The sequence below is a fragment of the Lemur catta genome, chromosome 1 (assembly GCF_020740605.2).
Source record: "Lemur catta isolate mLemCat1 chromosome 1, mLemCat1.pri, whole genome shotgun sequence".
NCBI classification, from domain to species: Eukaryota; Metazoa; Chordata; class Mammalia; order Primates; family Lemuridae; genus Lemur; species Lemur catta.
This window is the reverse complement of record NC_059128.1, coordinates 128,402,944-128,426,467: the sequence shown is the minus strand read 5'-3', so window position 1 is coordinate 128,426,467 and position 23,524 is coordinate 128,402,944. Positions and strand designations below refer to the sequence as shown.

General features: G+C 38.4%; 1 protein-coding gene across 1 annotated transcript in view; it reads left to right on the top strand.

Moving 5' to 3' along the window:
* The window catches only part of ITGA8 (integrin subunit alpha 8), a 155,240-nt gene that overhangs the window by 73,192 nt on the left and 58,524 nt on the right, over nucleotides 1-23,524 (top strand). The window contains exons 14-20 of the mRNA XM_045534060.1: nucleotides 10,011-10,056; nucleotides 12,428-12,535; nucleotides 17,200-17,255; nucleotides 17,662-17,816; nucleotides 19,073-19,210; nucleotides 19,718-19,785; nucleotides 21,749-21,896. Of these exons, the coding sequence (XP_045390016.1) occupies nucleotides 10,011-10,056; nucleotides 12,428-12,535; nucleotides 17,200-17,255; nucleotides 17,662-17,816; nucleotides 19,073-19,210; nucleotides 19,718-19,785; nucleotides 21,749-21,896 (719 nt within the window). The remainder of the gene's footprint in view (nucleotides 1-10,010; nucleotides 10,057-12,427; nucleotides 12,536-17,199; nucleotides 17,256-17,661; nucleotides 17,817-19,072; nucleotides 19,211-19,717; nucleotides 19,786-21,748; nucleotides 21,897-23,524) is intronic.

The following is a 23,524-nucleotide window of genomic DNA, read 5'->3' as shown; positions in this document are numbered from 1 at the left end:
AATAAATGTGCATAAATGGTTAGACCAACTACCTGCTGCACACCTTTGCATATACTGTCATTCTCATCTCTCTTTACCTCCAACTCTGCTTAAATCCAGTCAAGTATTTTACACCCATGTAGAATGAGTATGGAAATATAAGTAGAGATGATGGTGATGGTGGCCTTTGTTGGCATGGATCCAGAGAGATAGGAACACTCATACACTGCTGGTGGGACTGCAAACCAGTGCAACCTCTATGGAAAGGAGTATGGAGATACCTCAAAGAACTAAAAGCAGAACTACCATTTGATCCAGCAATCCCATTACTGGGCATTTACCCAAAGAAAAAAGACATTCTATAAAAAAGACACCTGCACTTGAATGTTTATAGCAGCACAATTCATAATTGCAAAGATGTGGAAATAACCCAAGTGCCCATCAATGCATGAGTGGATTAACAAAATGTGGTCTATGTATACAATGGAGTATTACTCAACCACAACAAAAATGATGAACTACCTATTGTATTATCCTGGATAAAGCTGAAACCCATTCTTCTAAGTGAAGTATCGTAAGAATGGAAAAACAAACACCATATATACTCACCATTAAATTGGTACTAACTGATCAACCTTAATGTGCCTATATGGGAAGTAACATTCATAGGATGTTGAGCAGGTGGGAGGAGGGGGGAGGGCATGGGTATTTACCACACCTAACAGATGTGGTGCGTGCTATCTGGGGGATGGGCACGCTTGTTGGGTGCTGCAAAAGCAATTTATGTAACCAAAGTGTTTGTACCCCTGTAATACTCTGAAATAAAAAATAAAAATAAAGTAAGCATTGGAATTCCTCTCCTGGGATAACAGGAGGCTCCACTCCAAGCGGCAGACTCATTTTTGGCAAGCATCTGACATTTGACCTTAGGCATTTAGATGCCAATTGCTGCTCAAGCTGCTAGACCAGGAGAACCAGTAGCCAGCGTGAAGGACAGAGCACCAAAGTCAGAGTGAGGGGACCCGATTCTCCTTTCTTCCCAGCTCTGTAGTCTTGGATATACATCTCTTAACCTTTGAGTATCCAGCCACAACAGAAAGATGATCAGACTAATCCCCTCCACTCAGGACTATTGTGGAGCCAATTTGCAAACTGTAAAGTACTCTGCACATCATTTGTTCCTTTTTGAGATATTTAAAATTTTTTATTGAGACATAGTTTATATACATATTTATAGGAGTACATGTGATATTTCAATACATGCATACAATGTGTGACGATCAAGTCAGGGCATTTAGGACATCCATCACCTTGAGCACCTCATCGTTCTTATTTTTAAACTCTGCTGACCAAGTGGAGGTGGAAGGGAGGGAAACAAGCTCCAAGGCCGAGGTCCAGGTTCTTTGCCCCAGACCCAGGCATGCGCCGTAAGGTGATGACTCAGGTAATCTTTGTCTAAAATCTCCTATGTGATGATAGTTGGGAGATTTTCAAAATAATATAGTGATAAAATCCTCTTCAGGACTTCTTATTTGCAAACATTGTTCTTGGGATGTTCTTCTTTCTATATGGCAATCATTTTAGATTTTCTTACTGACACTTTCCTGTGATGATATAAATAGCTGGTTACCTAAGAGAAGTTCATGGAGTGTGAAACAGAAAGCTCTCAGTCTAGCCAGACTTCAACTGAATTGTGAAGTAGCTGAAGCTCATGTTGGTGGATGTTCAGGCCCCTCATCCTCTGTCCCTGACGATGGCTGCATACCAACTGCAGAAACTTAACACCATTTCTCAAACATGGGGTGGGGAAAGATATAATGACCTTATTCTCATCAGGATGTGAGTGATCCAGGGGAAGTGGGTCCCACCCAGGGAATCTAATGCAGTGGATACTGGCCTGTGTTTCTAACAAGCCTCCTTGGCGAGTTGATTGATAGACTATCAGTAGCTGGAGGTCGAGGGAAGGTTTGTTTGCATGCCCACTGCCAAATTCTGGGCACTTAGGCTAGGGCAGGACTTGGCTCATGACGGGTGATCAATAAAGAGTTGTTGAATGAGGTACCCATGTAGGGAACCCTTCTCCCACACTGCCTTTGAACTCCATCCCCATTTGTATCTTAGTGTATTCGTTTGCTCATGCTGCCAAAACACGGACTGGGTGGCACAAAAAAACAGAAATTTATTTCCTCACAGTTCTGTAGACTGAAAGTCCAAGGTAAAGGTATCAGCAGGGTTGGTTTCTTCTAAGGTCTCTCTCCTTGTCCTATAGATAGCTGTGTTCTCCCCGTCTTCACATTGCCTCTCCTCTGTGTGCATCTGTGTCCTAATCTCCTTTTCTTATAAGGATACCTGTCCTATTGGATTAGGGACCACCCATATGACCTCATCTTAAATTAATTACCTCTTTCAAGACCTGTCCCCTAATATGGATACATTAGGAGGTCCTGGGAGTTAGGACTTCAACACATGACTTTTGGGAGGCACAATTCAACCTAGAACACTTAGCATTGTACAAAGTCCCATAAGGTCTTAATCAGAGCAGTTTGTCTATCCGGCTGGATGTGGGGGACATTTCTTGTGACTGTCAGCCTCTTCTGGAGACTGTGAAATCATTCTCAACAGGCAGCCACTTATAAGTGACACTGGTCCTGACTTTTCTCTAGGACTTTCAGCAACTGACTGGACAGCACACATACAGTGTGGCCAGGACAGGGATAAAGTTAAATGCCTTTGATCCAGTGACATAGAAAACAACAAGTGGATGATCAAACAACAGAACGGAGAGGGATTATCCCCGTAGCCACAGGATGCTAATAACGTACAGAAAACTATTTTCATAAAGCAGACTCATCATTTGATATTTCGCTCTTATTTTTTGTGGGATTTTTTAAAAAAGGAAAATAAACTCTTAGTAAATTAGAATGTTGCAACCTAATACCACGTTCCAACTCATAAATGTTTTTCTTCAGAGTTCATTTGGAAGCATTTCAGACAGATTGTTAGGATTATTACTTTCTGGGATAAAATCATGCATTCTTTTTTTTTTTCCAAACATTTCTTCCTCAGCCCATAAACTTCCTCTCAGGAATATTTTGCATGTTGCAATAAAAAAGCAAGGAAGAAAGGCAACCTCTGTCTATTTTTAGATTAACACTATTTGCCAAACTCAAGGAGACTTATCTCAATGCCTGCTTCCCACAGACATGAGCTGTTTTTCCAATGCCAAATGCTTAAGCCAGTTTTATAACCCACTTATGAGTGGACGTTGACAAATGCACATGCCATCTTTAACCCCACCATGTCACACATTATCTCAAATCCTGTCATTTCTCTTAATATCATCGTATAAAAGTGAGCTGACCCTGGGTGTGTCCAGGTAAACAATTCTGCTTGAAAGGCTTTACTTGTCTTTAAAATGCTTGGGTGCTGTGGGAAGAGGCTTGGCAGGGATGTTTCCTGGAGGAGATTCTGTGAGCCGTGGCAGGGGCAATGCCAACACTGGAGCTGGACATCTAGGGAGCTGAGTCATGCAGGTGAACAGGCTGCAAAGCCAGAGAGAAAGCCAGAAACAGTCTCTCAGTGGTGGCACAAGGAGACCCCAAACATGCAGGAGCAAGGCTGAGTCAAGAGGCACAGGAGGCCGGGCGCGGTGACTCACGCCTGTAATCCTAGCCCTCTGGAAGGCCGAGGCAGGTGGATCGCTCAAGGTCAGGAGTTCAACACCAGCCTGAGCAAGAGCGAGACCCCGTCTCTACTAAAAAAATAGAAATAAATTATCTGGCCATCTAAAATATATATGGAAAAAATTAGCCGGGCATGGTGGCACATGTCTGTAGTCCCAGCTACCCGGGAGGCTGAGGCAGTAGGATCGCTGAAGCCCAGGAGTTTGAGGTTGCTGTGAGCTAGGCTGAAGCCATGGCACTCACTCTAGCCCGGGCAACAAATCGAGACTCTCTCAAAAAAAAAAAAAAAAAAAAAGAGGCAAAGGAGAGTCCTGGAGGGTACATCAGAGCCCACAGACTGCAGTCATCTGACCCCAACCAATGTTACTGAGCGCTTGATTTTCTCATCTAGAGAACCTCAAAGACTTCACCAGAGATTTGGCAATGAATGGTGACTTACTCAAGGTTGTTCAGAAGCCAGTGGCAAAGTGAAATGGAATTTAAAATTCTGAATTTCTCAACCTCTACTCAGTAATTTGCCACTTGAATACAACACTGCATTTAAAAGAAGGCTTCAAAGGTTTTAGAGAGATTTGATGAGACACAATGTATGAATCAAAATTGGCCTGTTAGCTATACCAACACCTGTACACAGAGGTTTAGAGTCACCTTCCCCAAAGTAAAAACAATTCAGGGGTCCCTTAGCCAGGGACTGGTAAACAAACTATGCGCCATCCACCCAATGGAATCTACTCAGCAATAAAAAGAAACAAACTATTGGTACATGCAACATTGTGGATGAATCGCAAATGTACTAAGCTGAAAGCATTGCATGTGTTTATCAAAGCTCTTAGATCTGTATACAACAAAGGATGAAATTTACTGCATTCTTAATTTTTAAAAATTTTAAAGAGAGGACAAAAATAGCATGTAGATATGCTCCTAGGAGGCAGTGTGGACAAAACGGAACAGTGTGGGCTCAGTAGACAGACTATCTGGGTTTAAAACTTGGTCTTGCCACTTAGTGTATACAGCCTCTCTATACCTCATTTTCCTCATTGTAAAATGGGGATAGTAAAAGTGTCTACCTCATGGAATTTTTGTAACAATTAAAGGAGGTAATTACATTTTAAATGTTTACAATGTTAGCTTTTGATGTATCTTTGCACAATTGTCCAAACTATCCTCAGGATAAATTCCTAAAAGTACAAACACTGGGTCAAAGGTATACATTATCATACATATATCAACAAACTACCTTTCATGAAAATTATGCAAATTTCTACTCCCACAAACAAAGCATATATGAGTTCTTGGTTCTCTGCTCTCTACTCAACACTGCCTAGTACTAGTATTTTCATCTTTTCCAATTTGGAAGGTTAAAAATGACAACTCATTGTTCCTTTTATTTGTATTCCTTTGATGACTAGTGAAGTTGAACATCCTTTCATATATGTGTTGGTCATACATATTTATTTTTTATGCGAATTGCCTGTTTATAATCTTATTAGAATGCTCATAGTTTTATTAACTTGTATGAATTTGTTACAAATTAGGCATAATAATAATTATTAACATTTACTTTTTCACTAGGTGCCATTCTGTTAAGTGTTGAAAAATATTGACATTTAATCAGGCATATACATTATAAACACTTCTCCTTCTTTCTTTCATTCCTCTTTCAAACTTGCTTACATTTTTTTTTGTTTAAAAAGTTTAAATTTTAAAATTTCTTTGTGATTTCCACATGTTTTAGTCATGTTTAAGGCGGTCTTCCCTTTTAATTAATCATACTCTTTTCATACAACTGTGAGATTTACATGCTCATGGTTCTCATTGATTTGAAAATTCTTTATGGCAATTCCATTGTCTAGAATTATTTTAAAACAGTAAATATTTTTAAATTGCAAAATGAAAAAGGAGGTGTCTGATGGCATTTCGGCAGCAGACTTCAACATTAGTATATTTCTCAATAAGATGAGAATGTGAGAGATGAGAAGGTACCAGTAAGAAAGGCTAGTGTAGTTTAGGAAAGGTTGGTGCTTGGGTGGTCAGAGAGACCTCTCCCACAAAATGACTCTGGGTGATTCTTTGTTTTTAAGAGATGGGGTCTTGCTATGTTGCCCAGGATGGAGTGCAATAGCTATTCATGGACACAATCCTAGCACACTGTAGTACTGAACTCACAGCCTCAAGCGATCCTTCTCCCTCAGTAACTGGAATTACAGGCACATGCCAACATGCCCAGCTGACTCTTTAATCTAATACTGTCACCTCTTCCTTTTGCTTTCCCCTTCTGCCTGCTGCTTCCCTTGGAAGTTTCCACTCTCTGTCCTCACTACACCCTGCCCACTGAACCCAAACCTCAAATCCACACTCAAAACAAAGCTGATGTTTTCAAATAGAACTTCTTCCAGCTCTCAAATTTCACTCATGGATTAGTGAAATCAGACTCTACAGTCCAAGCACCACTTTTAAAGACTTGGCTCTTTCCTTCGTCCTCATTTAAAAATAACAATTTGTGAGAAATAAAATTCAAAACATAGGTGTAATACATCCCCTATGACCTCACATTTTTAGGGTTATTTTTTCTTGCCAACTGATCCTGCATTCATGCTAATTTCCCCTTTTTGTTTCCTTAAAAGTACTTAGTTGTTCCATCAAAAGCCAAAAGGAAAATAAACAGTGTTTCTCAGGCAGTGTGAGGCCATAATAACAAAGTCCTCCAGCACTTTGAGAACATTTTTTGATTGAGGGGAAAGAACCAATTTTAGCTGCCAGTTATTTCTTCAAGAAGAAAAAAACCAAAACAGCTAAGTGTCTATGTATAGAGAAAGGCAAAGGTTTTCATTTGTTTGTTTTCAGAATCTGCCTTTAAGAAATTTTTATAAGAAAAAAAGTAAGCATTAGATAATGGTATAAGACCTGTTGTCTCAAAGTTAGGGAGAAAAAGTTTGCATGGTTATGAATCCACATATCAGCACCAAAATTACTTTGTCTCCAGATTACCATTTAAATTCCTAAGCACAGAACGATATGACATTTTTAAGTATTATTTCTGAATATTATTTAAGTATTATTCCATACATACACATATATACACACCCCAACATAAATATATGTGTATATAAATGGAACATATACATAACATATATACTGTATACACACACATCTGTATGTGTGTATATATGGAAACTTAATAGTGCTTATCAAAACCAATCTCTTATTTTGGAAAGAGAAATCAGTTTAAAGCACAAATCAGCAAATCAATTCTCCTCCCCTATAGAGATCTGATGATTTTAAGGTCCTGAGTATAAATGCTTCTGGCCTTTCCAGCAGGCACAATACCAAGGTAGCGTCTCAAAAGGCAAACAGACTTTTGTGGTAGATAACTTGTTTTCTTGGCTTCTGGATAACTGTGGCCAGATTCTTATAAAGAAAATTGTGGCCTATTTTGCCAGTTATTTTATTTTTCCAGAGTAGGAAAATTCCCACCCTAAGGCACAGGACTTCAAAGTTCCTAAAGGAAAGGCCTCTTCATCGTTGCCATTAGGAAGGTATCTCTCAAATTGTCACCTATGGTGGCAATCTAGCTGTGATCTGTATTACTTTGTAGAATCTGGAACCTGTGTGTGGCTGTCTCACAACAGCTTCAAGTGTACATGCAAAAGCCCAGCAGAATTTAACTGTGGTTTACATTAGCCTGTCTTAATTGTCTCATCTTTTTCATCTCTCTCATCTTTATCACATTATTACTTATCCCCCTATTTAATCAGGCATTTATGAAGTCCCTATTCCATGTCTGGCACTGTGCCTGGTACTGTGGATGCAAAGATTATTTATTTCAACTCATACTATTCCATGAAGAATTTGGGATATAGAAACCTAAAGATTCCTGCCCTGTAAGGGCTTACAGTCTTATTTTCTTTGCCATTTCCAGAGAGTCAATTCTTAAAATTCATCTGCTATTTATAAAATGTCTAATCTTATTATATAAATATTTAACCTTATTTGGAGCCAAGAACAAAGCACATAAGTCCTCTTGAATCAGTTTTCATAACAGAGCTCTCCTATTGGGCATCATGTCACCAGATATGGATTCAGGCGAGGGCCACCTGTGTTACACTTGTCTAAATATTGGAGTTTGTAATTACACAGGAAGAACAGGGTTCATATTTCTTTAAATGAGTAGCTCTTTTTCCTCTGACATACCAAAATGTACTGTATGTGAGAAGGGACCAATGTAACAGAAATACATGTGAACAACATAGTTGGAAAAGTTGAAATTCTGATATAATTTAGCATTATGATTTTAAAAATCAACAGACTTAGAACCTTTGCCTTCTGGCTTCAAAGACTTAAATGCTTGGAAAAGAATGGTCTATTCCATGAGCCATGGTTGGCCAAGTTGTAGCCCTTTTCTTAATGTGGTCTTCAATTTCACGCATACAGAGCTCTTTAGATGACCTTTGTTTGACTTATGTGAACATTGGCATGCACATCTTTCTAGATATGGAACACTGGAGTCAAATCCTGAGCCTATGGTCTGAACTGATTCTGTACCAATAAAACAGAGGACAAATGACTGTGGTCTTGATCACGAGGATGTTTGAGTACATTTTTTTTTTAATAAAAATTTTAACATGGCTCATTGTGTCTTAGGTTGGGTCATCCCAGAACAGACATTAATACAAAAATGAGAAAACTAGTTTATTTGAGAAATGATCCTGAGAGATGCTAGTACAGGAATAGAGAAGAGAGACATGGAAAAGAAGGATGCAGTAGAGATTATCAGCAAGTGATTGCTACTGTAGGCAACTGGGGCTCCATGTGACTGGGGAAATAGAGAATGTACCGTAGAGTTATCTCTCTTGACTGATAAGGTAGCTGGGCTACCTTCCCATTCCCACCCATAACTGGCTAAAGGTTATTCCCAGGAGTACTAAGCCCTCAGGAGAAGAATCATAAGTGCTTGTAGTGTGGCTCTGTTTGCACATACTGGAAAGGTGGGTGCCCTGGGAATATGGCTATAAATTGTTTTTCTGTGCAAACTATATTATACCAATTTAATTCCTTAATAACAATACTAATTCTTATTCATATAGAATACTAATTCTATAAGGAGTGGACAAATAAAATCCTCCCTTTTGTTGTTTTCCATTTTCACTTATGTCCTATTATTAATAGAGTTAAACAATTATAGTTTCAACTATTCTAAATTTTCTTCCATGGCCCTTGTTTCTACCAAATCCGATTTTCTTACGTCTGAACGTTACTCTGCAGATTTAGGCACTGTCATTTTTATTTCTGTTTGATTGCTTCCACCAGGAGTAACCATTGTAAATCAGATTAGGAAAAGGCAACATTTTGACCTATATGTTGACCAGACACTGAGATCACTGGAAGCATTACCCTTCAACTAGTCCAAGATCACTCTATCACTATAACCCAGATCCACCACTTACCTAGTTGTTTGAGCATTAGGGAATTTATTTATTTATATTGATCAACTGATTGATTGAGACAGGGTCTCCCTCTGTCACCCAAGCTAAAATGCAATGGCACAATCATCGCTCACTGTAACCTTGAACTCCTGGGTTCAAGCGATCCTCCTGCCCTCAGCCCCCCATGTGCTGGGATTATATAGGCATGTGCCCAGCCAACATGAGGGAATTTATAATTTAACCTTCTTAAGTCTCAATTTACTCATTTGCATAATTGTGCTCATAACATAGACTTCCTAACTTCTTGTTAGAAATCAATTAAAGTAAATCCTTTGGAAGAATTTCTGGCATAGAGTTAAGTGTTCAATGTGCTATTATTGTTATTATTTGAGATCATTATAATGATATGTCAATTATTTTATATACTACTGGTTGCTTTGCTCAAAGTATACCCACCATCCACACTATTTATAAAGAGCAAATGGTTGTGTCAAAATGACAATCAGAATGTCACACTGTAAGGCTAATTATCCTTGCTTGTAGGGTTGCTGCTAGTAAGGCAGTATGTGTGATGAGCCTGGTACCTAGTAGACACCAAGCACATGCTTTTTCCCTGTTCTTTTCCTTGAGAGGTATACCTTGAGTCGGGTGGATAGCATAAATGACGTTATGATGAATTTCTAGAAAGTTGGCCTTCATAAGTGCAGAATGGCTTCAGGTCTACTGATTGACCTGTCATATTGGTTGGATATAGTGAAGCTCCAATATCCTTTCCAAAATGTCTTAAGAAAGGTGTGATTTCCTCTTATTTTGTGGCTCTCATTCTACAACCAGCACTTACGGATACTCTATGTCTTACTTACGATTATGAGCTTAGTAAATTGTCTCTGTAAGATTTGTGCCTTTGTGTTTTTGTCTTTTTTAGATTTGATTGTGGGTGCATTTGGAACAGGAAAAGTAGCTGTTTACAGGTATGTGGTTGGTGGTATGCAAATGTTCTTCTCATTGTTTCAAATGCATTTTCTTTTTGTTGTTAGTTTTGCCTTAAAAAGCATAGTCCAACTGTTTATTCTGGAAGATATTTAGATGCTCTTTTTAAAGCCTGGAGGTATTTGTTGCTTTCAATGTTTAGACCTTTCTTTTTTCCCTTTGTATTTTTATTCTCATTTTGCATGACCAAACTTCCAGACCCTATAAACATAACGTTAAATAAGAGATGAAATTCAGCAGATCTTACTTACAAAATGGCCCACTTTTTAAGTGTTACTGTATTTGATTTCTTCTCTTTGCTTTGGAAATGCATTGAAATGTTCACTTGTAAGTAAGAGGTGCAAGATGGAAGAATGTTACTATTTACTCTGACTTCTGTTTTCAAACGGGACTCTAAATTAGGGAATAGAACATACTAGCAATTGGTAGCCTCCCAAAGCAAGTACTGAAAACAGTTCAAATATAACATCTATGGATTCAAAGCCTAGCCATTCTGTACGCTGATTTGTGATCTTGGGCAAGTTTCTGTAACTTTCTGTGCTTCAGATTTTTTATCCACAAAAGAGGATACCAATACTTACTTTATAAGGTTACTTTTGTTAACATTCAGTGAGAATATTCACGTGAAAAACACAGAATAGTAACTGGTACATGGTGCCCAAAACATTAGGTTCTTTTCTCTTCTTAAAAAAAAAAAAAAAAAATCTTTTTTAAGAATTCAAGATACTGTGAGGTCAGGATTTCCAAAAAAAGGCCAAGAAAGAGCACATCTGGGTGTACCAGGCATTAATGCTAACCTGGTCAACTCCCAGAGAGATTCTAAGGCTAGCTTTCCTCAAATAGGTAAGATTTTCTTCTTCATCAACTCAAAGGGGGCTGACTTATACCGCCCCCTCCCCACTTCAGGTTCTAAAGAATCAGACAGTTGAAACTCTCAGAGTGTCTGAAGTATGGTGCTTGGGTGTGTGGTGTTTAAGAAGGTGCACCACGCAGAGCTGCTGGAGCAAGACTGACTCAGGACCCAGCTGTTACGCTCCGAATCCACCACCACCTTTGTGCCAAGGACATATTTTCCATGAGCTGTGCCCAGCCAATTATTGGCCACAACAAGAAAATAAATTGTAGGCCTATTTCTGCAAGACATGGAACTACTCTCAAGGGCAACTTTGGTTCAAAGTTTGAACCCCTTGCCCAGGCTAGAACTTTTGTATCCACCTTCCTTCCAGGCCTCTGTCCTTCTGAGGACCAGAACTTCCAGCCTTATCCACCGTCTCCCCTTTTTTCCTTACAGGAATTTGCCCTCCATAAATCTTTTGCAAGTCTAATTCCATTTTATCATCTGCTTTTCCAAGGCCTGGAGCTAACACAATATCAAACATAAAATTATGCAGCATAAAGGAACTGAGGAAAAATACCAGTGGGCTCCACTGTTTTCAATTGTTTAGAGCAGTGTCCTAAACGACATTCTGCCCAAAGACACATCCCTCCTTTCTGTCAGGGGAAAACTTATCCAGCATGGTATCATTTCATGCTATCATTTGGGGACTTTGGCTCTCAGCTAAAATATCTTGAGACTAAGCTTTAAAAATTACTCTTTCCCTTCCCCCATGATTGACTCTCTTTTTTTGTTACCTACATCTACATCTAGGTAGCTGGAATTGAGTTTACTCTGTATAAGCCTCTCTCCTCAAAGTTAGCTAATTATAATAGAATCGTCTGGAGAGTTTGTTTAAAGTGCCAATGCCTGGCCCTTACCACAGAGGTTCTGGTTCAGCTGGTCGGTGGTGGGGTCTAGACATAAAATTTGTTTTAAAGCTGCTTGGGTGATTATACCGTGCAGTCAGGATTAAGAACCACTGCTCTGGGTGAAGTGCAGAATTATTCTGTAAGACCACCTTCACATAGCTCAACCTGCAAAGCTCAGCTAGAAAATTATCGCTAGAAATAAAAAATTATCAATGAGGCAACAAAAATTGTGACATTCAAGTACTTACAGACACAAGTGGCTGTTAAGATGATGTATTTCTTTAGCCAGGGATAGAGATATGGTAGCAGATCACAGAGCGGTATTTCACAGCAATATTGTCACGATACCCAGAGCCCACTCCATAAAGAAAGAAGGTTGGTGAATGCAACTCTGCTTGGTGGCTCCCTAGCATGCTTTATTTGTACTCGTGTGTTTTGAGGTAATTAGTTGAGTGTGCCCACCTATTCATGCAGTGAGCAGAATTCTTGGCACAAAGGCTGGTAACGTTGGCAATGGCCTCTGGAGGTGGATTTCTCCCTGTGGTGAAGTGGGCTTCTGCCTGTCACTCCTGTGCTTCACGCAAACCCTGTGTTTTCTCCCCACAGAGCGAGGCCGGTTGTGACTGTGGATGCAAAGCTTCTGCTGCACCCCATGATTATCAATCTTGAAAATAAAACTTGCCAGATTCCAGACTCTATGACACCTGCAGCCTGGTGAGTTTGTCCAGCACTTCTCAAACTCTACTGTGAATTCACATCACCTGGGTATCTTGTGAAAAATGCAGACTTTGGGTTCAGTAAGTCTGGGGAGACTTTGCACTTCTAGAAAAAAAGCTCCATGAGGCTGCTGATCCTGCTGGTCTGTGGACCAAATTTGAGTAGCAAGGAGTTAGCTTTTCAAAAGGATCTATGACATGATGCTGCTCTTTGCCTACGGATATATCATACAAAGGTGACTTCTCCAATCTACAGTCTCTAGGTTAGATGAAGAGCATGAAAATGTTTGGGAAAATTCCCAGTGAAACAAATCTTAAAGATCCCTTTTAGATTCTCAGTTTACTAAAATAAACATTAACCAAAGTAAAAATATAACAAAATGCCTTGACTCTTGCATTTACATATGCTTATAGATACTGCTTTTCAGACAAATATAATGCCACCTCTTTAAACAGTCAAGCCTGGGTTAAATTACAGTTTCCTGTGCTGACAACATATGTCAGTTCTGTAACTTATCATGTACAACTAGACAGAAGGGAAACATTATAAAAGTAGAGATTTTGGGGCCCTCAACTGTATTTTGTAGCCATCATTAATAACAGTGGTAGAATTCTTCCTTGCCTGGACCATAGAAGTTTTGCCTAGACTTTGAGAAGTCGCATAAGCCATGTTCTTGTGAATCATGTCAGTCACCTGAAGGGAGTGCCAAATGGAACTTGATTGTAACACAGCTGAAGAAAGTATCGCTTTGTTTCTCAATATGTAGGATCTCAAAGGTCAAAAATCATTATGTTGGATGATACCATCAGGGTATATCCTCTGAAAAAAGTCAATCCTTGGGTGTTTGAGATTTGCCCTTATTTTCCAGGAGATATGCTCTATCTCAGACAGCATGGTTCCTGAGAATGTTAGAATTGCACAACAAACCAGTTTTGACCCAAAGAAGTTACTTCCAGCCAATTTTAGCATGTTGTTGATGGCCTTTTGACAGGAGTTCATACTAAGTCAAAGCTTTTGAGGTGGTGGGTGGGTGGGGAGTAAGGAGGACCCTGAAGGATTCTTTCAAAAATATATCCTATTGCTGGGAGCTGGGGGTAGGGAGAGTTAGGAGGCATGTCCTGTCCTTTAACTGCTTTTGAAAGTAGTTGGGAAATGCCCCGGGCACATTTTTAAATAGTTTAAAACCATAAAATAGTATAATGAAAACCTGATCTGAGAAAGTATGTGACAGAGCCAGCATTTTTCCTTACCTTGGCATGATTAAATGACCAGTAAATGAACTGTGAGAGCTGCTACTACATCATGAGTATTAAAACTCTAGTATTTTCCGCCAAATGGTGTCGTGTTTGCACCTACACAACTGAATGAACTTCTAGGCTGCATTCTTTGACGCATATGTGGCACACTCTGGTAATGTTTTTGTTTTGAACTAGATAATTTTTTTCTAAGGGTTTTTAGTTTGGATATTTTTACAAGATTGAAGTGGTTTTAACAGATTATGGGATCTGTTTGGTTTTATGGAAAGAATATTACTTTTTAACAAGGAAATGTCTTTCTTTTCACAAACCATTCTCTTGTTGCATTAAATCCTATTATTAAGATAAAATGCAATTTGTTATATGGACAAATGTATAATATATCCCTTTACAATTATTTATTGTATTCTACTGCATGTATTTTCTAAAAGATATTTTATTTTCACATGCAAAAGTTTTGAATGGTGCCTCAGAGTATCAGAAAATAGAAAGTTAACAGTTGGTTCAGTCTAGAATATGTCAAACATGTTTCTTTGATGCTTTTATTTTTTTTTTATTCTAGGAATTTAGCTTAGTTTTTCTGAAATGATTGAAAGGCCTCTGTTGATTTTCTTTGCTGTTATTTCTGTCTATATTTGATATAACCTTGTATTGGACATCTGAAAACTATTATGTAAACTCTAATTGGCAAATAGTTCTTGACATCCATCAATGTGGATTTCTGTGTCTTTCAAACAGCTTTGCAGTTTTGTAAGATATCTTCTTGGCATTTCTAAGTTAGAAAAAAAAAGCCAGCTCAATAAATATTAATATAATTGGTTGCTAATCAATTAGAGAAAGAAAAACTATTTAGTGAAAATTTTCATTTTATACATGTAAAAGTTAATCACTATCCACTTGTCAAACCTGAAAAAAAACTCTCTAGGTATGAGTGACTTTACATAAAATCTGATATTTGCTATCATTGAAACAGGATTCAATTGGTAAGAATGAAAATGAATTGCTTTGTACTTTTAAGTCATGTTTCACATTTAGCTCATTTCCCTCCTCATCATACTTGGCCATGAGCAGTCACATAACAGAATCATTATTCCAACTATGCTTCTACTAAGACTACTGGTAGAGGTCACAGAGTGTCTTGTCTTGCCTTCTGACCATATCAGAAGCACTGATCACAAATAGTTCTATTTAGAATTTATGCAATGAGGGACTTTGATTTCATGTTTTTTGTTCCAATCAGATCTATTTAGACTAATGAGCCAAAGTGAATATGACCATAAATTCTAGTTTGAAATTTTAAATCTAATTCAGTAAGTATTGAAAGCATTCCCTGATGACCCAAGTGTACTCTGTAATCAGGTGTATACCTGCACATGGACCTAATGCTATGATACATATAAAACACATGATATATATAATATATATGACACATATACAATATAATGTTTTTCTAAGTTCAGAATGAATGCATCAATCTGCTACTATAACATGTTGAGATTTTTCTTTATAGATCAGAACAGAGTGCTTGAAAAGTTATGACTTGACAAATTCTTCTCTGCTAAAGCTATCTATAAATGGGCAGATTTAGGCAGGGGTGCTATTATCAATAATTCAGGAAGGTGTAGCAGTTACTATATTAAACTTATATGAAAAAAGTTAAAGTCATCCAGTTAATGATATCAAAGTAACAAACTTTCTCTAAGAAAGAATATAGATTGATACTAACATGTAATTCACAAATCAAGAGTAAACCATCAGCTATAACATCATTAATCAAATATATTCTCACAAAGAGGAAATGATGTTTACTTTTACAGTTTTGATTTATTCCCTTTTCAAAAATGTTATTGCCTTTGAATTGCTAAAAATACTCCATCTAAAATGATTTTAATTGATATGTGTTGATAAGCTCATTACAAATAGGAATTTATCTTATAAAAGCCAATGAGCTTTGTCTACTCAATGTAATGGTAAATAGATTAGAAAGGTCAATGGATGATTTTAACACATAGCCAAGTACTTCCAAAAGAGTTGGACACAGAAAAATTCTAATTTTAAAAGCCAGACTTACTACAAAATTTAGAGATGTGATTAACTATTGGTTTTTCTTGAATAATTCTAATTGAAGGAAAATGGGTTGGAATTTGCGATTTCTCTGGGGAAGTGGAATAAACACTTGTAATAGCAGACATTTCAGGAAACTTTTGGCTTAATGGTATGTGGCAAATTATTTACCCTGAAGGGAGACATTGACTGAGGTCACGGTAGATAGATGAATCCCAGATGTGACACTTTTTCATTATGTTTGACACAGGAAGCTGACACATAATTAAAGTATGATTAGGGATTATTTACTCCTTTGAATTCTGTAGAAATAGTCAAATCATACTATATTTTACTAGTAAAAATTTTAAGACTGTCATTAAATCACATGTAAGTATTTTTACTTTCTTAGAAATGCGGAAAGGCCCCATCTCTGATGCTGCCTGTTAGGGCTTGGAATTTTTCAGGAGGGAGATAAGCACATTCATTCAGCAAACTCAGGCAGAGACAACTGGCCATTTCTCATTCCTTCCATGGCCACAGACGAAAGCCAAGTGCAGGTCATCCTACAAGCCAATGTAGACATTTCCTCGGACTGTGGGGAAATGTCAGCTCATGTTCAAGGCAGAGCTATAAAGTATTTCTCATGGGCCTCTACCCTCTCGTCTTTATACGCACAGCATTCCACCCACCTAGCTTGACACAGCCACTATAAGCTCCGTATTTTCTCACTTTCTCCCATTCCTTTTATCCTCTCTCTACCTACAGGCTTATTCCACCCCTAGTAAGTTTCCACCAAGTTCCATCTCCTTCCAAGCAGAGTGAGCGATTGCAGTTAAGCATACCTTGGTGCTCTTGGTGCTCTGTGCTTCTTAGAATTAAACCCACATTTTTTAGCATGACTTTCAAAGCCCTGTTCCCACCGTTTCACCAAGCCAGCCTTACCTCCTGCAACTTCCCCAACTTGCTCAGTGCTCCAACCACAATGTCGTTAGGTTCCTCAAATGCGGCCATGTTCTTATTCACCTCCAGGTATTCTCTAGCTATTCGCTTGCTGTGCTGCCTAATTCTTCCTTCCCTGACACATGGAAGATATTCATATGTATTTATTGAATAAAGGCAGAAATTAATTGACTAAATCAATTAATTTCTTGTAATGTTTTCAATTATCACCTTCCATATAATAATGTAACCTGTCTCAATTGTATTAGCATTGTGGAAGATATGTGTGTGTATATTAATAATTAGAAGTACAGAGGAAAAATGATGTATTCATTTTATCTGGGATGAAGTAAAGGAAAATTTCGACTTCAGATTCAAAACTTTATTAACTAATAAATTATTGACTATTATTTTCCATAGCTTTTCTTTAAGAGTATGTGCATCTGTAGCAGGCCAGAGCATTCCAAACACAATAGGTGAGTATGTTTTTATTTTTACACTCCTATACTGTACTAAGAAAATTGAACAGCAACCATTTCTCTGCATAGACCATTTAAAACTCAAGGGCTTTATCAATACCAGGATTCCTATTGCCTTTGTGGAAACTTCTACGTAAATATTACTTCAAAAGTTGGTGATAATATTATCTATACAAAGATATAATTATGAGGAAAATGACAATTTGTATAAAACCATTACAAAAATTTTTTAGCTTATAGAGTGTTTTATAAAATTTTTTCAGTTCATGTATCATGTTTGAGTCTAATAATAAAAAAAATTTCCTGAATAAGCAACTTGAAATGGGAATTTATCTGACAGAGCACTATGTTCACTGAATACTTTTCCTCTCCTAATTATATTTACTTTCTTTCTGTCCTTTAGCTATGGTGGCTGAGGTGCAATTAGATTCCCTGAAACAAAAAGGGGCCATTAAACGAACGCTCTTCCTTGGCAACCATCAGTCCCATCGTGTCTTCCCTCTTGTGATAAAGAGGCAGAAACCCCTCCAGTGCCAGGATTTTATTGTTTACCTTCGAGTAAGTGTTCCAGAAATAACTTTTCTGGCCTTTCACATTCATATCCAAATTCCAACCATTTTTCTCCATTTAACCATCATATGTGTCTGCATAGATCCATCAGTTTATTTCCATTTTCGTAGGAGGAAACTTGATTTGAAGATCAAATGCTCTCTTCATGACCCTGACTTCAACTAACCTAATGATGTGTTGCTATGAATTTCTAAGGCTTCTTTTTGTTTTGAACAAAATCTTTGTAAGGGCATGAAACTCAGATGGTTTTCATTTCTAGCCACCTCCTCCCCCCAAAACATAAAAGTTCAACATAATTTACGTGAATTTTTCTCCTATGTGAGTCTGTCTTGTTAGATTTTATCAATGTGCATTTCAGAGCCAACTCAGGAAAACATTTAGGTATTCAAAACTTTTATTAAAAGTAATTTTTAATTATTTTTTAAAGCAATGTATTTTTCCAATTACTCCAAAACCTACCATGAAATTTAAAAATTGAAAATATTGACAACATAATGATCTATCTTCGCCTTGGCAGTTGTTAGGGCGTGATCATCCATTCTCATTTCCTCTCCTCCTTTAAGGAACTTAGCAAGGGGAACCACAAGTTTACAATCACACTCAAGAATGAAGAGTTGGGCACATGACCCTTATGTCTTACAATGGCCTTGATGGGCACACAATTGAAGGATGACATATCCTCTGTGTCCTTCGTGCTTTCTGCTTGGTGCTCAGCCTTCTCCTAGGGAGGAGTTCTGTTTCTTTTTCCAAGAGAACTTCAAGTGTACTGAAGGTGTTTTGAAGTTCATGCAAGTAAGGGCTTAAAAAGCTGGTAAGAGAGGAAGGGAACCAAGATATTTTCTTCCTCTGAGCCCAAGAGACTCATACAATGTGGCAACGTCATGAAAACAAAAATCCAAATTCATTATGGGTTTTGTGACATTTATGGTATATAAATGCAATCTTTTACTCTGTGAACTGACTGATTCTGTGTGAGTTGCTGAAGGTCTGGAGAACCCAAAGATTACCTTTAGAAGTATCTTTCATTGAAGCCATGACTCTAAATGATTTCATCATGGAATGTATATTAATTACGCTGGCTACTATATACTGCATAAATCTGCACGCATCTAAGCCTGCTGCAAAGATAATTGCTACATCATTCACTTTCACTGAGTAACATCAAGTGTTCCCTGCCTTTTGCAGACTGACATCTTGCAGCTATTTCATAGACCCTCTCTGGAGTTTGTGATTATTTTTTCTAGGATGAAACTGAATTCCGAGATAAATTATCTCCAATCAACATTAGTTTGAATTACAGTTTGAATGAATCCACCTTTAAAGAAGGCCTGGAAGTGAAACCAATACTGAACCACTACAGGGAAAATGTTGTTAGTGAACAGGTAAGTCACTGGTGATCTTTGATAGCACTTTCCCAAGCAAGCTCTGGAGCGGGGGTGGGGGTGGGGTTGCTCCTGTGGTCTTAAGATGAAAGTCAGCCCCTTTTGTTTTTATTCCTGCACACAGACATGTAACATTCGGGAGTTTTTCCTAACATGTTTTCTAAAACACTGCATCATTGTGTTTTTCAGAAGCCCTTCCTCTTGTGCAACCAAGATTTAATTTGTTCAAAACGTAACTGTAATAGAAGCAACACAGCCTGTAATCCTCAAAACATTCCCAGAGTAGCATTCTTTGCAGACATTTGAGAATGCACTGGAATTGGGCTATTATGTAAACTAGCCTATACTGGAAGGTCACCATGTTACATAGGATATATTGCTGGGCAGAGTCGTACACAGTGAAATGAAAGCTTTGGTTTAATTTGTGGAATCGTTCAGATTTTTCAAGAGAAAGGATGTGATTCAGGTTTTCCCAGGTTGTTCCTGATGCATGTTTGCACAACACAGGCTCACATCCTGGTGGATTGTGGGGAAGACAACCTCTGTGTTCCTGACTTGAAGCTGTCGGCTAGACCGTAAGTCTAAATAAATAAACGTGTGCATTATATCTAATGGAATACAGGTGTTTACTTAAAGCTTCTTAAAGGAGACAGTATACACTTACAATGACTACAAAAAAAATATGCTACATGAAATTCTTGAGCTTAGCTATGCTTTGGGTTAGCCTGTGGTTTGGGTCAGTTCTTTGTCATTAGTGTCCAGTGACATGCCCTAGGATTCTGCCTGGGCTGTTTCATCTTTAGCAGAAGTGAAAAAAAAATGTTTTTGTTAAAAGTAAATTCATCTATGGGATGGCTCGGGTTACATTTACTCACCTCAGTCAAGCAGGCAAAGGCAGGTTCCATCTACACCTTAACCAAACTGGTTTTTGCAGCACCCCTTGATTCAAAGTCATCCTTAAAACTGTCAAAATAAAATTAATTTTAATTTACTGAAAAAAAAATAACTTACATGGAACTCTATGGAGTAAAGCAGAAGGTGTCACAAAATCAAATAAGAATCAAAGGGCTTTACAGTTGCCAGTAATGGGAAGCCTTACTCCAACACTGAAATTTGTACTATGTTACGTTAATAGAAAGACACAGAACTAAGAGGTAAAACATCCTATGGTAGAAAAAGCAGATTTGGGCTCCTTTCTCTCCCAAGAACTATCCCACTGGAGTGTTTGGAATCTTCCTGGTAACTCCTCAAGGGGACTTTTCCCAAATTTCTTAACTTCTCAAATGTCAAAGGCAATGGCTTTGAGTAAGGTTCAAAAGTGGACGAGGCATTTCCAAATGCTGATTGGGTTTGTAGTACAAAGTGAATTAAGTTTACTTAGAAGACCTCAAAATCCTCTGTCGGCTGTTTAAAATCTAATTTTATCTATTTCTTCCCTCTTATTACCCACTTTGTGTTAATCTCCCCCTCTTGCTTTCTAAACCATCTCTCTTCCTTTTTTTCCATCATTCATCTTCTTCTTAGGGTATGTTTCCAGGGATTTGCCAAAGGTGCCTCATTCTAGCTTGCAAGCCAAATGTTAAATTTGTAGGAATCCTGCTAGAAATTGTTACACGTTGGTCGCCTGAAATTGATCACAGTGGGTGGATTTACACCACTGGACTCTGACAGTGCTATAAATTAATACTTTTCCTTTTTTGAGAACTGGTTGTTAAACATTTACCAGCACACCCCTGGGTGTTTTCCTGCTCTTCTTATCCAGAAATGATTCTTTTGATTCTTCCCATTATCTCTTCATTGATAATCCAGCTTCTTTTTTGTCCTGTCTTGTATTTACCATTTCCCTTCTTTTCCCCCAGATACATCCTTAAGAAAAATATTCATGAAGCCAGAGAAATAGAGTTACCTAATAATTCTTTTTTTCTTTTTTGAGAATCTTGCTCTGTTGCCCGGGCTAGAGTGCCGTGGCGTCAGCCTAGCTCACAGCAACCTCAAACTCCTGGGCTCAAGCGATCCTCCTGCCTCAGCCTCCCGAGTAGCTGGGACTACAGGCGTGCACCACCATGCCTGGCTAATTTTTCCTATATATTTTTAGTTGTCCAGCTAATTTCTATTTTTTCAGTAGAGACGGGGTCTCACTCTTGCTCAGACTGACCTAATAATAATCCTTTTTTTTTTTTTTTTTTTTTTTTTGAGACAGAGTCTCGCTTTGTTGCCCGGACTAGAGTGAGTGCCGTGGCGTCAGCTCAGCTCACAGCAACCTCAACTCCTGGGCTTAAGCGATCCTATTGCCTCAGCCTCCCGAGTAGCTGGGCCTACAGGCATGCGCCACCATGCCTGGCTAATTTTTTCTATGTATTTTTAGTTGCCTACCTAATTTTTTTTCCTATTTTTTAGTAGAGATGGGGTCCCGCTCAGGCTGGTCTCACTCCTGACCTCGAGCGATCCTCCCGCCTCGGCCTCCCAGAGGGCTAGGATTACAGGCGTGAGCCACCGCGCCCGGCCCTAATAATAATTCTTTTTAAACTGCATTTTCAGAGATAAGCATCAGGTCATCATCGGAGATGAAAATCACCTTATGCTCATAATAAACGCAAGAAATGAAGGGGAAGGAGCCTACGAAGCAGAACTTCTTGTGATGATACCAGAAGAGGCAGATTACGTTGGGATCGAACGCAACAACAAGGTAATGCCGGCCGCTTATCTGCAGTAAAGAGCTAGGGATATTGTTGATGTGAAATAAATGTGAAGTAGGGCCATTTTAACTGAAAGTTGCTTTCTACATAAAAGAGAGCAAAAGGGTACCTGTCAGAACGCCGATGGGAACGCACGAGGCCCGGGACAGGTGGAAAGTTTACTTCAACGTGTGCAAACAGATGAACAGAGACAAAGATGGCGTCAACCCTGATATGGCTGGCATCCGGGGTTTTTATAGTCGGGTTTGGGCGGGCTCTCAAAGGGGTGGAGTTTGGGCAGGCCCTCAAAGTGGGTGGGGCCAGTTTAAAGGGACCGTTCCCATGGAACCTCCCACCAGCCTCTGGGTTCAGCCTAACAGTACCTCACTTTGTTACATGGTCATAGCAATGAACCAGCAAGGGGGATGGGCTTGCATGGTGTTAATGTCTCTTGGCCACAGTGCAAAGATAAATTGGCCAAAGACTGAGAGCTGAAGCAAGGAAGAGAACAAAACTGGCTAAAAGAAGCAGTTTACCGGTGTGATCGATCAGCTAAATTCCCCAGCTAAATTCTCTTGCCCTCGCTGGCTTTTCTAGCCTTGAGTTGAGCTCCTTTCAGTTTTGAGCGGCGTCCGAGACTGGTTTTCATTATCGGTTGGGGAAGAAGATCCAACCAGTCCCCGCTGGGCACTGATAACAGCCTGGAAGGGAAACAAGTTCATTTTTTTCTTCTTTGTCCACCTTGTCAGAATGATGACCAGGAAGAGCCTGGCCTTCCTCATTTGCCAGTGCTCAATGCCACTATTTATTAAAATGGCAACAGGGCTATTTATAATCTTTCCTTTTATTACCAGAACATGAATCTTCCCAAAGTATACTTAGGTTCTGCAGTGTTCTTAATCCTTGGTCTAGAAAACCATTATAAATACATTATGGAACAATGGAGACAGTCCCTCAGTTTCAGAAATACATAGAATCACAATTAAGGGTAAAGACCAAATTTTACATTTCTTTCACAGGACTGAGAACATCATAGATGCTCCTTAAATATTTGCTGATAGATTTGTTCATTTAACTAAAATTTATTAAATGACTCCTTGTTTCCAAATACTGCATCCTCTGAGGACCTTGATGGAATATTAGGATATTAAACATTCTAATGATTGAATATCGTAACCAAATGTAATTCCTCCAAAGAGATGTTAACGAACTGTGGTGATGTTGGTGTTTTTAAGGCATTTAAAAACTTAGGGAATATAAAATTCTCTAGTCACACTTCTAGTCTCATGATTTTTTGTTGTAGTTGAATTATCTTCTCAATAAAAAAAGAAATCTAGTTGAGTAACAAGTATCTTGCCAGTCATTTAAAATTATAATTGTTTCTGTTTAAGAAATTTATAGAAAAAATATCTCCAAACCCATCCAGTTGTATACATTAAATAGGTATAGAGCTTTATGTATGTCAATCATATCTCAATAAAGGGGTTTTAAAAAATAATCCAAAAATGTTCTAACTCTTCCATGTTAACAGTGATCTTGAATACAGAGGAAAAATCATTCCACTTCTTTTCAAGAGTGTTTGCAGCTCTCCACCCTGCTTTTATTTCTCTTCTATTTCAAACATGAAAATCAATTTAAA